Source organism: Scophthalmus maximus, chromosome 6 (genome assembly GCF_022379125.1).
Source record: "Scophthalmus maximus strain ysfricsl-2021 chromosome 6, ASM2237912v1, whole genome shotgun sequence".
Taxonomy (NCBI): domain Eukaryota; kingdom Metazoa; phylum Chordata; class Actinopteri; order Pleuronectiformes; family Scophthalmidae; genus Scophthalmus; species Scophthalmus maximus.
In genome coordinates, this window is record NC_061520.1 from 8,301,505 (window position 1) to 8,315,000 (window position 13,496).

Below are 13,496 nucleotides of genomic sequence, written 5' to 3' on the forward strand. Positions count from 1 at the left end.
GTGTGAGATTGCAGTGGGTAATTACTGATCCTCGGTGAGAGACAGTCGGTGGTTCCCATGGACGGGGTCATTTCTTTCAAAGAGGTGGGGTAGAATAACCATTAAGCATTCATGTGTTGCTGAATGCACAGAGGCGGGCGGCCGCTAACACATGCAGTCAATAAACAAACAGACATACACACGACAGCAAACAAACCACGATGAAGATGGATACAATCTCGAGCACAAATAGATGATATCCCCTCACCCATCCTATATTTTTTCCATTATTATTATCATCGTTATTATTATTATTATTATTATTATTATTATTCCAAGATAGAATTCATGTCTGGAAAAGACTGTCTTGAATTAAGTATTTTTTTTTCTATTTTCAGAATAAAATCACTTAATACCTCTAAATGAATGAATTGGAGTCCTTGTAAAACGGAAAACCCAAACAAAAGTAAAAGTGACAACCTCGCCGCTCACCCCTTAAATATTGATAGAGCCGCGGCCGCCTCTTTAATGATCCCCAAACTACTTTAATTTCAAATTAATTTAACACAGCTAATGAGTCGCGCGACGACGGATACTTTTAAATAAATTACCATGCCTAAGGACGTCTAATTATTCCAAAGTGAGTGGATTCATTAGCAATTGAAGCCGTCAGAGGCTGCAGGTCAGTGTGAATTAAAAATAACAAAGCTGCGAGGGGAGAGCATATGCCTTACGCCGTAATCCTGACACAGAGGTGTCCCGCCGGAATTAGCCCCTAATTGTACCTTAATGAAATGTTCTTGTTTGATAACCAGTTAATTACAGGAGACAATAACTCCGCACCCCGCTGACACTGAGGGGAGTGATTACCCCTACGACCGACAGGCCGAGCAACTGGTGAGGAGGCAGAGGAGGAGCGGAGAGGAGAGGAGTGAAAAACGACACAGAGACGAGACAGAGCAGCAAAAGGAGGAAGCATATGCTCAAAGTTAAAGCCTCGATGAGACGTTTCAACGTCGCGCTGTGCCGTTTAAACAAAGCGACGCTGCTCGTTTCCTCCTAATCTCCGACCTTTCACCGACACGCGACTCCAACGCGCCACAGTCAATTAGGTAGAGCTAAGTTCTCTCCTCCCTCCTCCCCTGGTCCATCATCATTGTTTCTCTCTGCCTTTGGTTGATCTTAATCTTAAATAACAAAAAACAAGAGAAAGGTTCTTTTGTGTTTCTGGGGCGTCTTTAACATGCAGTCAGTCACCTTGAGGAATAGCGCAGCCCAAATAATGCAGTGATCTTGTACAATAAAGCGAAGGGGCCTTTGGGGAAATGTAAAACAAAAAAATAATGCTGTATAGCGTGAAAGCTATGAGAACATGTTAATAAAAAAGAAAATATGAACATTAACATGAATGGAAAAAATGAAAAAAATGTCGTTGTTCCGCAGAACACAAGGTCGGCACTGGAGAATACACAACGACACATCAGGCAAAGTGCCAGGAGAACAACCGGCACAAGAACACGGATCACAAAAGGAACCACGGCACGTCTGAACCGAAACTGAACTGATGGTTTCTTAAGTTAAATACAGCAATGAAACATATCGCCTTTCAATGCATTTTTGTGTGTGTGTGTGTGTGTGTGTGTGTGTGTGTGCGTGTGCGTGTGAGTTCAACTGCATGCTGTGTTTGAGGAGCGCTGCAGGTAATTGGAAACAGGGGCCACGTCCTAGTTAAAACAAAGCGGTGTATAGGGGAAGGGTTGTGTTTACATTCTGGTGCTCCTGCGCGGCTCCAGAGCGTCTGACCGGGACGCTGCAGGACGCACCTCGTCGGTCCCATCGACACGACGAGACAGTCGGTGATGGGGGAGAAGAGGAAAAGAAAAGGAATAACAGCGCATACGCCAAACCGATCGAGAGCACGGAGAGGCTGACGTCGAAGCTGAACGCGTTTTGAGGTGCGAGACCTTGACGTGGCAAGTTTTCACATGTTCTCGGGCTACAGCCACACCGACGCTACTTCCGTTCTAACATCTCCGTTCAGACAAACGTTTTTTAACACGGTGTCAGTGTTAATCCCTGTCCACATCTATGTATAACACGTGACCATTCTCATGCACTGAGCATGTGCGAGCCGGTGTAAGCAGGAAGCAGATCGTCTACTCTGCAGTCGGGTTGTTAAGTGGGAAAGAAATACTACGAATGACGAACAACATTGGTGAAAAGTAAAATGAGGGGCTGGCTTTTCTTGGACATAGAAAAACAAAATGAACGTACTCACCAAGTTCGGAATATGGAGTCAATGCGGAAGTGCCTGAAGCCTGTATTCTCTAGAATGACCTGCAGGGGGCGACTCCCCTGGTTGCAAAAAGAAGTCTGTTGACTCTTTTACTCACTTGATTCATAACGTCAGTAAATATTTTCCCGAGGAGTTTCTGGTGTCAGTCTCAATCAAGTCTTCATCAGTACACCGCGATGTTCATTTTTGTAAATTGTAATTTAGAGTAAAATGGATGATAATTCTTAAGGGGATGGAGGCAGCGTGATTGACAGCTAGTAGCGTCTAATCGGTGCACGGTTGCACGTGGACGTGCAGCGGACGCGCTGCCGGTCCGACCCACCTCCTGCTCCCACGGTTCCAAATTACCAGGCGCTGGTCAAAATTGCTAAACTCGAGGCTCCGTAACGGCAGCTCACAAAACCAACGGGTGACGTGGCGGTGGGTTGCGTCACTTTCGCATTATCGTTTCCAAACATATTTAGCCCGTCCATACGCAGCCCCAGGGTTTTCAAACTAACACAGGGCGGACTGTGTTTCCAAACTTCTCTGATTTAGTCACTGGGAAACCTCGCCAGGTATACACGCTGCAGCAGCGATGCGTTTTGTGGCCTACATTAACTTAATTTCCACGTGACTTATCAGCAGTATGCGAAAATATTAAGCCAAAGAAAGAAACTACTGTTTAATGAGAATTAACGTTCAACAGCTACATTGGACACACTCTGTAAATACACGGTTATCAAGTGTATCCATGTGTTGTGCCGGAATAAGTGACAGTGCTATAGTCGCCGAGAATAATTAGAACAATTACAGCCTTACTGCTCAGACAGGGTGGTACATTTCAGTCCATAATGACATCATTACCTCCAGTTAATTATCTGTCATGTGAGGTGACACATTTGATTAAAAACAAAACAAAACAAATAATTAAAAAAACATAAGCCGTGGAACGGCACAACAAAACCCATGGATTTCTATTGGCGGAACTGCCCTTTTGTAAGTCTCTGTTCCCAGGTAAAACTGTGAAGGACGGATGCATTTAGGGTAAGAGGGAGAGAGAGGGAGGGAGGGAGAGAGAGAGAGAAGGAGGGAGGGAGGGAGAGAGAGGGAGAGAGCATAATCTAAGTTGAAAAAGGAGCCCGGGACACGACGGGTTAAGAAGCACAAACAATAACATTTCAGGAGCAGATGTCCTTGAGGCGAAAGCAAGGACAAGGCAATTGCTAATCTTGTATTCCCAGCATGATCAAATCACCAGGCAACAGATATAAATAAAAGGACAGGAAATGAGGAATTCACATTCAAGGGTGTCAGTGGCGAAATGAAGATTCATGGTGAAGAGCCCCGGTGAAGGCGGCAAAAATTAACTGCAAATAAAAGGGACAGACGGCCTCCAAAGTCCGGCGCGTGAAGTAGGTTTGTTGGGGGGAAAGACACACACGCACGCGCGCGCTCGATAGGGTCTCGTCGGCAGGGGCTGGGGCTGAGAGGGGAGCGGGCTGCACTTTGTCATGGAGACAGGTGTTTTTATTTGACACCCAATAGGCTGCGCCCTGACTGTATATTCAAAAAAAGATATGAGACTGCGCATGATCATCACACTGTCCTCGTTCTCCATTCATTTCACACCATCACTTCCCACCACGAACACACAGAAACCTCTTTCACTTTTGTCTGTTGGTCCGGAGTGCAGAAAATAAAAATAGACGAGACGCCGCTTTAAAGTGCAGCGAAAGTCGCAGCCGTTCCCACGTACACAGGTCGACCTTCGGTTCAGTAAAACCAAACTTTTCAGGTCTGTCAGGAAATGATTTTCCGCGACGTTCACAAAGGACAGACAGGATTTTCTGTTAGCTGATCCTGTACCGTTAGTGCATGTCATATGAATAACAGCATGTATAGCAGAAACAATGAACGATTAATTGCTCAGTCGAACCAAAGAATATGAATCTGTACTTTTGAAAATGAAATCACTGTTTTTTCGTCATTTTCTTTCAAGCAAAAATGCCAAACGTGCGGAATTCAGCTTCTCAAATGTGATTTGAATATGATACATGATGATACATTGACAAAACTGACGTTTTGGACAGAACAAGACATTTGAGGACAACTACGGTTTCTCTGGCTCGGGGGAAAATAAGATGAGTAGTTGGACATCATCATGATTGATAATCAACTATTGATTGATCAAACAAGCTGCAGATCCACTGACAATGAAAATAATCAGCCCGTAAATGCATCAAAAAAAAGATTTCAAGAGAGCGTCTATACCTGGAATACACCCGATACATTGTCAAAATGATGAAACAGATAATATACCTGTTTCTGCTCCTCTCCCAGTCCGTCCCACATGGAGGCGACTATCTTGGACACATCGCCGAAGGTGGCATTGGGATTCTGTCCCTTGATGGCGGCCTGGGTGTCTCTGAAGAACAAGGCGTAGGCCGACACGGGCTTCGTGGGCTCATTGGGGTCCTTCTTCTTCTTCTTCTTTTGGGGCTTGGGCTTGGGCTTCATCATCTCTGAAGATGGCCGCTTCTCGCCCGTGATCTGGGTGACGGTCAGAAACACACAAAGCGGCTTATTGACACAGCAGAAACGCGGGTCGAACAATTCAGCAGCCGCTGCACTGGCTATTTGCAATCGCTGATGAACGCTTATAACACTGGGTCCGGGTGAAGCATGTAAACTTCATTGCATCCATAATTCAACCCCTCTGTTCAACACCCGTGTATAGTCTGCGTTTGAATATTGCGGCGATGAGTCACTGACAGTCACACTGCGACACTGACACCAGTTGACAGCAGGTTTTTTTTATGTCTTGCCTCACTATGTCAAAAATAAAAAAGAGAAAAAGAAACATCTGTTAGTCGAATGTATCAAACCTTTTTCAAATCTTTATTTTGCAGTTGTTCAGCAAGTCATAAATTCTGAGTTTTCATGCCATGGGGTGAAAGGAATTTTAAATCGCCTGCTGTATCTGCTCTGGCTTTGATGTGGTCTCAGAATGAATTGGAGAGAGCAAATGGAATTACTTACTGATAGGAGAGATGGTAATCATTTTTATTCACATGCACAGTGTGAAGCACAGCAGAGATGTATAGGCTGGGAAATAAATACATATATACATATATACATATATATATATATTTCAACTACAGGCTCCCCTTCCTGTTATACTGTATCACTGCGGACTATCATTTAAATACACAGATGAATCTGAAACACTGTGGACAGATTTAATTACACACTCATTCACATTCCCCTGATAGAAAACGAAGCGAATCCACAGAGGCCGTTGGTCGGTGGGCAATTTATGAGAGCAATTTTATAAATTTACATAAAACCTAAAATGAATGTAAACAAGTAACGTTCGCTTCCCATTTGAATGAAATGGTGGGTTTTAAATGAAGGAGTAGTAGGTTTTCAAATCGGGCTGCGTATAACCAATATATCCGATGGGACTGCCAACACCTTGCGTCTTTGATGATCGACCCATTAAGACATCCTTCGCACCGCTCTCATGCAAAAAATGTTTCAACAACTACAACATGGAAAAACCATTTCATGCCGTGTGTGTCAGAGGTGTGCCGACATACTTGCAAACGTGCCGTGGATTGTGAGCAGTTCGCAAACGTGTAATTGGAAAATAAATTTGTCTTGCACAAAGAGAAAGAGAGAGACTGTTGCTCTCCCCCCAACTTATTCTCAATGTTTCTTCTGAATCAAATGTGCTGCTCAGAAAGATGAAATGAAATTCAATGCAATCATGAACTAAATATCTCGAAGCAATTTTCTTTTCAAATATGACAACTGCACTGCACCACGCGGCTCCCTCCTCCAGCTGAACTGTTCAAACAAGTCTGAATTTTCCAGGCAGCCAAATAAAAAAGGAACACAAGCAGAGCCGCCCTTTAACCCATGCGGCGCTGCAGTCAGCGTGCACACCATCTCAGCGAAAGCGCTGGCGAGCCTTTCACCCTGCCGCCAATGCACAACTACAAGCCAGAGAGGCGACATCAGCCACATCAGTACCTTCACATGAGGATCAGTCTCCTCTTCCTGATTGGAGCTCGAGGGGGAGGGTGTGGCCGATTTACTTCCGGGAGGTGAGGGGGAGCCGTGAGGCAGTGCGCTCCGGCTGACCTGAGAGTTTAGCTGGGACAGTGCTCTCATGGGGTTGGACAGTATCGCGGGGGCGCGGTTTAACAGGGGGTGGTTATGGGCAGGGTCGTAATGAGCGCCGTCGGGGTGCTGGTGGTGGTGGTGTTGGTGGTGTTGGTGGTGTTGGTGGTGTTGGTGGTGGTGGTGGTGGTGCAAAGCCATCTCCTGCATCTGGGGTGAGAGAAGAACACCAGCTTTACTATCTTCTCCTCCACTCACAGTGAATAAAAGTTTGCCAATGAGCCAAATATGCAGTTACATAAAAGTGGAGATGACGGCATTAAATTTGAGAATATGTGTATATGTATTGGACAAGAGCTAAAAAAAACCATAACAGTTAAAGCTACAGTGTGCATTTTTAGTACTTTTCTGGCAGCATCTGCTGGTAAAGTTGCAAACCGCAGCCAACTGAGCACCCGACAGGGACACTTTATGGTGGCACAACGCTTATTCCATCGCCGGATTCCCGCAGCGCGAATGCGACGTATTCTGGACCGATTTCTGCAACCTACTGTTGAGTTCCAATATACCTCGGAAATCGGACCCCGGTAGTCGGGGTGGTGATTTTTTTCCCGCCCTCCCAACGCAGTGGAACCCGAATGCAGCACAACACGACGTAGCAAACATGGCGATTTACACGGAGGTCGGGTCCCCCTCATGTTACTATATTCAACTCAATCAAAGTTGACGGAAAAAAAATCTGTTTTTTGTTGCAGGTGATTGTACATATATGAACACACAATTATGGACAATATATTCAATTTCTGTGAATACGTTCTTCTAAATATGACACACTGTAGCTTTAAACTTGTTAAATGCTGGTGGTTAAAGCTTCTCTTTCCTTTCTTAGGACAGAAACATACGCTACACAACAGGCTTGTGCCCGAGTTTATCCGTTGCTGTTTGGCACTGACCTCGATAGTGGAGAGGATTCTGAGAATTGTAACGAAAATCCCATTGAAAAAGATGATGAGCATGTTAAACCTGAATATCGACTGAATCTGACAGTCGTCCCGCTGCAGCGTAACTTCAGACACTAAACGAGACAACTACTGTATTTGCTCCCCAAAGGCGAATAACATCGAGAAAAAACTTGAACGTTTTCTAGTCTCGTTTTGAAGACTGGAAGACTTTGGCTTTTCACACATTAAGGTCTTTGTCACATTCTTTACATCTGATCCCGTTAGTTTTGGTTTGACGTTGCAATTTAGGAAGCGGATTAACACGTACACACAGATGGGCGCGATTCTGACGTCACACCTGCAACTTTGGTTCGGACCAAACTAAAAAGTGTGAAGGTCTGGACCAAAAGCGTGTGAAAGCGCCCTAAGTTCTTAATTCCTTTAGTGTAGGAAACACTGAACAACCCTTTACAGAAGGAAAGGAACTAATACTGTGCCACAATTCCCATGTGGTACGGCAACAGCATTTAAAGCGACACACCGTTGTAATTTCACCATATCAGACTTGTGTAAATTTAGAAATAACAGATCACCTGTTTTATGCTTAATGAGGATTCATTTTTCAAATCGCTGCAAAACTAGACCCTAGAGGAATTTTAATCATCTATTTAGCAGCTACGATCCACGTACAACGACCACAAATGTATGTATAAGAAAAATCCTCATGCAGTTTGATAAAGTTGAATTTTTTTTTATTCAATTCAAAGTTTTCCACAGCTACAGTAGGAGACTTCAGGGGAACTGTATCTCAAAGCGATTTCACATTGCTTCAACATTCACCAGTGCAGCACACAGGTCTTTTACCACTTAACTTTTTTTTCAACAGAGTGCTCAAACACTGTTAAAGGAACAATCCGAATTGTTCAGTCCATCACTAGCAGCTGTAACAAGAGCAGAGCCCCGTCACGGTCCTTAAGACAACGAGACCTGGTCGCTGGTCGGCGAGAGGAAAACACCGGCCTGCTCCTGCTTTTGAAAATTAATTTTTCAGAAGCCAGGAATCTCAGCCCCAGATAGAGCAATCATTGAGTCAATAGTATTGATCAGCGACTGAATCAACCCCCTTGCAGATGTATATTATTCTCTCCGTGTGCTATGGAGGAGAGAAATATTATTTCCTGCCATGTTAAAGAAGACTCAGGCCTTCAAATAGAAACAGAACTGGTGCTCATGGAGAAGGACCCTAACATGGAGAAAACCCTTCAGACTGTTTACAGCATCCGACTCTCACGGCTTTCAGCGGCGGTCTCATAAGATCTTCAATAATAACTACATCAAAAGCTTTTCTCCCAAGATTCATCAGGATACAACATGAGCACGGACCAAAGGATGCTTTTAATGCGGGCATAAATGGGCATGTTTGGCAATTTACAGATCAGAAAGTGATGAACTAGCATTTGTTAGCTCTTTTAAACATTTATGAGTTAAATAATGCATTACGCATTAGGGCCGTGCAAAAAAACATCAAATTGAAAGGGCCCGAGCATATGAGGTCTTGATAAACACAAGTAGGGTTTCAGAGATGAAGGCTCAGCTCTCTAATCATAATTGGTCCCAGTAGATTCCTACAATAAAAATGCACAACAAAGTAATGTTGTACGCGGCTCTAGCCTGCTTTGAAAACTCATAATATTCACACAACATTATATTCTGCGCCTCGGCAGCTGCTCACAAAAGCCACAGCCACGAACAAAGACATTCCCCCTTTGCATTTCAAATAACCATGCTGTAACCTCCCCCCATCCACAGCAACTTCCAATCAAAATTCAAAACACCACCACTACATTTCTTAAAACATGAGGAAGTGGCTTCGGCAAAATGAGTAGTAACACAGAAAAAAAAAAAGAGAGTGGGAAAAGAGAGAGAAATATAAATCCATTCAATTTCCATTTTCCATGGACTCGCTCTTTAAGGGTCCTCTCCTCGCGAACCAAGAAGCATTGAAAAACCAATTAATCAAACATGAATGGCCTATCATAGATATAGCGGACGCATTTCCATAGCAACAGCCTCCAGGCAAAATTGTCACCTTTTAATCTGAGCCACACTGTGTTTAATATAAACAAGAGGGAGAAGGCGCCGTGTCACCATGGCATTGTGGGTACTCGGTGTCAGCCAGCAATGGGAATCAGGAATCACAAAAGGCCATGAATTATTTAAGCTCCTATCACTAATTGATTCGAGACGTATATTGTAGATTGTGACGACGTTGTGTCGATTGGTCCTTGTTGGGGGAAGAAAGTGAAGCTGGTGCAGAGCGTGGCGAGGTCTAATGTCAGGTTGTTTGTTGACTTGTTTTGAATCAAGTGCCATGTCATGTTCCATGGCATCAGCTAACTGCGATCCGTCCGAACTAACACGGCAATTCGTCATCAGAAAATACAAGATAACATAATCTCCTGCGTTCCAGTATGGGTCTTAGGCAAATGGTTGTAAAGCCGCATTCTATAACCGCCATGAAACAACACGCCAATGCGAGCACAAAGAAACCGAATGATGAAAAAATGTGAATCACACCACCCAAAGGACCGGAGCTCATTACACGTGACGCTCCTCTTGCGCTAATTAACTTCGAAGAGTCGTCCCCTTGTATTTTTTTATTTTCTTATGTGTGCGTTGGGTTGGTGCTCTCACCTGTGTGCGACGGAGAGGGGGAGAGAGAGAGAGACGTTATCACAGAGCGCCGTCAAGTCTGAGCCAAATGAAGCGAGCAACAGACGGCTGAACAAATATTATGAAATGATCTGACAAAGGTTGCTGGTTGCCATAGGTACTGTATGCTAATTCCAAATGGTATCATCCAAATGGCTGTTCAAGTGAGGCGGGGGGAGAGCACTGAGTAAGAGGATTCAGTTGGTCACTGCTCTCTGCCTTCAGTGTGTAGCACCGTGTTGACTTCTCAACGCAGACGACGGAGTTTTTTTGACGTGTTTTCCCCGGTACAACTTTAAACCAATAACTCGAGCAATGTGGAGGCCTCAATATAAATATTTAGATCTTTTTTCTTTTTTTTTTAAAGATGGATGCTGAATTCTCTCGGGGATTGCCTTGGCTGTGCTTTGCCCTACGGCAATGTAGTTGCTTGTTGTAAAGCCCCCGGGAGATTAGAGTCCCGCGTACACACAGGAGGAAATGTAAGAAGTAAGGGGAGAGAGACAGAAAGAGGGAAAACCTACAAAACAAAACCCCACATGACCTTCGTACCAAAATTCATCTCCAAAGTCTGCGAGGGGGACAGTAAGATATTGCTTTTTGGCGATGAGCAGCCGGGGCAGACCTAAACTGTGATGTAAAGCCAGGAAACTCGGTGTGAACGCGCTGCCGCCGCCGCCGCCGTTGCGCCTGTCGTGTTTGTATTCACATCTTGTACATCATAGTCAAATGGGAGTCAAATAACAAAGGCTTTCCAATTATGTGTGGCACATTGTGTGCGAGATGGAATATCACAGAGCCATTGTTCGCCTGCTCCCGCTGACCTTACCTTTGAAATGGTTTCACGGCCGCTCCAATTGCCTGCACCATTTGATTTAGCTAAGGGGATTTGACCACCAGCACCGAGGAGAGAGCCCTATGTGCAGCCGCACTAGGACGAAGAGGAGAGATTCACAGCAGAGGAGCAACTCTGCAGCTCACCTTGCTTCGTCCTCATGGTGATTACGGCAGAGTGGCATCTGTTTTTTTCATCATCATTTAAATGAGCAGCCCGATTGCGAAACAGGGCTTTATTGTGTTGCCATCATCATAAAGCGGCCTCACCGCGCCACGGAATCAATAAATGTTGTGTTCACGATTTAACTCACCTGCACGAGATGAAATACATCTTCAGCGTGTGTGTCTGTCAATTCTGAAATTCAGAGCTGCAGGCAATAGTTTACTTATTTCAGAAATGAAAATGGGAACCGATGTTTACTTGATGAACGTCATGGCGCGGTATCCTTCAGGACTCAACATCACCTGCTGATCCGTTCCGATCTGACACGCAGGCCCTTTCTCTCCGTCCTCGCCGCCCCCCTTTGAACACACAGAGATCAATGCCCCGTGCGAGTTTTTAAGACTTCTCCCTCCCTCCCTCCGCTCCCTGCTTGACTGGAACCATCTTGTTTGGAGTGATGGCTCACTCACACAGGTTCACGGCTGCTATTGTAAAATCACCCGGCGTTTAATTGAAACAAATGACTATAATAATAGGACATTATCCCTGCAGGCACCCAGCCATGACAGCTTTAATTAGAGGCGCGTACGAGACTGATCCTTCAAAAGCAGTGCCGCCGCGCGGCGCGGTGGTAAACACGCCTTTAGGTGGGGAGCCAACCCGGGGCCTCGCAGCCCTCAAAGCCACTTCTCATTCACCCTGAGGGCAAAGCACTAACAACTGCGTTCCTCAAAGAGCCTTCGAGCCTTCGAGCCCTCACCCCTCACTCCCCTTGCTCCCCTCTCTCTCTATCTTCTCTGTCCCTTCAACCATGTCTTTGGTATATCAAGCGTCTCTATATATATATATATATATATATATATATATATATATATATATATATATATATATATATATATATATATATATATATATACCCAGGAGGGTCATTTACAAGCTGAGGCAAATTAATAAGAGAGTGGATTTATGAATCACACGCTACTTAAGTACAGAAGCAAATTCAAAGTGCCGCTTCTGTCTACCTGTGACAACACAGGCAGACAGATGCTGCGTAAGAAGATGTGATGGGCGGCAGATGCTGGGAAGTATGAGAAGAAAAAAAAGGAGACGCGAGCGAGTCAAGAATTTGGCAAAGCTCGACCGGATGTGTTTTAAGGGTAGATGACCTCATTGAGTGTAATTCAATGAGACAACGGGACTTTGATTCAAAATGTAATATGAAGTTGTGATCCAGGTGAGGTATCAGCCAACTGAAATTCAGCAGCGAAACATTAAAACCACATTTTGTTTACACGCTTGGCGATCGCTCCGGGTTGCTAAAAGGAGACGCGATTCCATCGTTCCAGTTACCTGCTTTTTCGAACACGTGAAAAAAACTTGCTCTTGCACCTCCCGTGCTGAACTGTGATCAAGTAGTTAATCTGGCAGAGAAAGAAAACGGCAAAAACCTCACAAAGTAGCCGCATGAGGAAATCATTTGGAGTTTCCGCGCCGACGTTAGGAGAGAGCAATTCATTTCCAAGAGCGTCCAATGTGACCACGGTGTTGAAAAAAAGGACTTAAACATCTCGCCAAGCCAAAGAGGCTCCACGCCAACACGTCTGATATTTTTCATGGAATGACTTGGAAGTTGTGCCTTAATACTTCAAAATACACCCACACACGCACAAATAAAGAAGACATGACAGAAGTAAAAGTTAAAAAGGCCTAATCCTATTTTAGAGACCATTTTGCCTGAGCACCCCTCCGGTCGGTAGTCTTGTATGCCCGTGTGCCTGTGTGTTGTTGCTGTAATCATCGTCATGGTGCTATAGTTGGAAAGCATTTGCACAAAGAATCGAATGTTCTCGGTCGTGACTGACTGCAGGTTTTGAAAAGTGCGGTACCACCCTGAACGCCTCTCACAGTGAGTCTGTGGCAGCAACAAGGCAGCGGTTGATTTGCAGATAGTAATGTCATGATGTCCCCCTTGGCACCATCCTCCATGTTCCTCATTACTGCTAATGTCAGAACCTACTTTGCTTTTATTTTCTCCCTCTCTGTCTCTCTCCTCCCCTCTATTTATCCCCCCCCCCCCAGTTCTCTCTCTCTTGTTCCTCAGCTCTTTTGTATCCTCCCTCTCTCTCTTCTCTCTCACCGTCTCTTCTTCTCCCCCTCTCGCGGCCCGGGCGTGTCTCTGAGCTCACCTCACAAAGCTCGGCGTCAGAGAATCAGAGCCATGCCTGACATGACATGTAGGAGACGGTTGTGAGGAGCGGTGGGGACACACACTCTTGACAGCAGAAGGCAAGGGCTCCTCTGCTCCCACTAATGAGACTCCTGACTGCCGTGTCAAACACACTTTGTGTGTGTGTGTGTGTGCGTGTGTGTGTGTGTGTGTGTGTGTGTGTGTGTGCCCGTGCTCACACAACAACAACAAAAATGAATGTAGATGCAGAAATAATGAACACAAGAACAAGAA

At 44.9% G+C, this 13,496-nt stretch overlaps 1 protein-coding gene across 6 annotated transcripts in view; it reads right to left on the bottom strand.

The window, feature by feature from the left end:
* The window catches only part of tox2 (TOX high mobility group box family member 2), a 115,313-nt gene that overhangs the window by 7,058 nt on the left and 94,759 nt on the right, over nucleotides 1-13,496 (bottom strand). For 5 of the 6 annotated variants that reach the window (XM_035631492.2, XM_035631493.2, XM_035631495.2 and 2 more), the window contains 2 exons: nucleotides 6,293-6,592; nucleotides 4,577-4,807 (listed from right to left, as the gene is read on the bottom strand). In XM_035631492.2, coding sequence (XP_035487385.2) covers nucleotides 4,577-4,807; nucleotides 6,293-6,592 — 531 coding nt within the window. The remainder of the gene's footprint in view (nucleotides 1-4,576; nucleotides 4,808-6,292; nucleotides 6,593-13,496) is intronic. The other variant, XM_035631496.2, reaches the window with a different exon arrangement.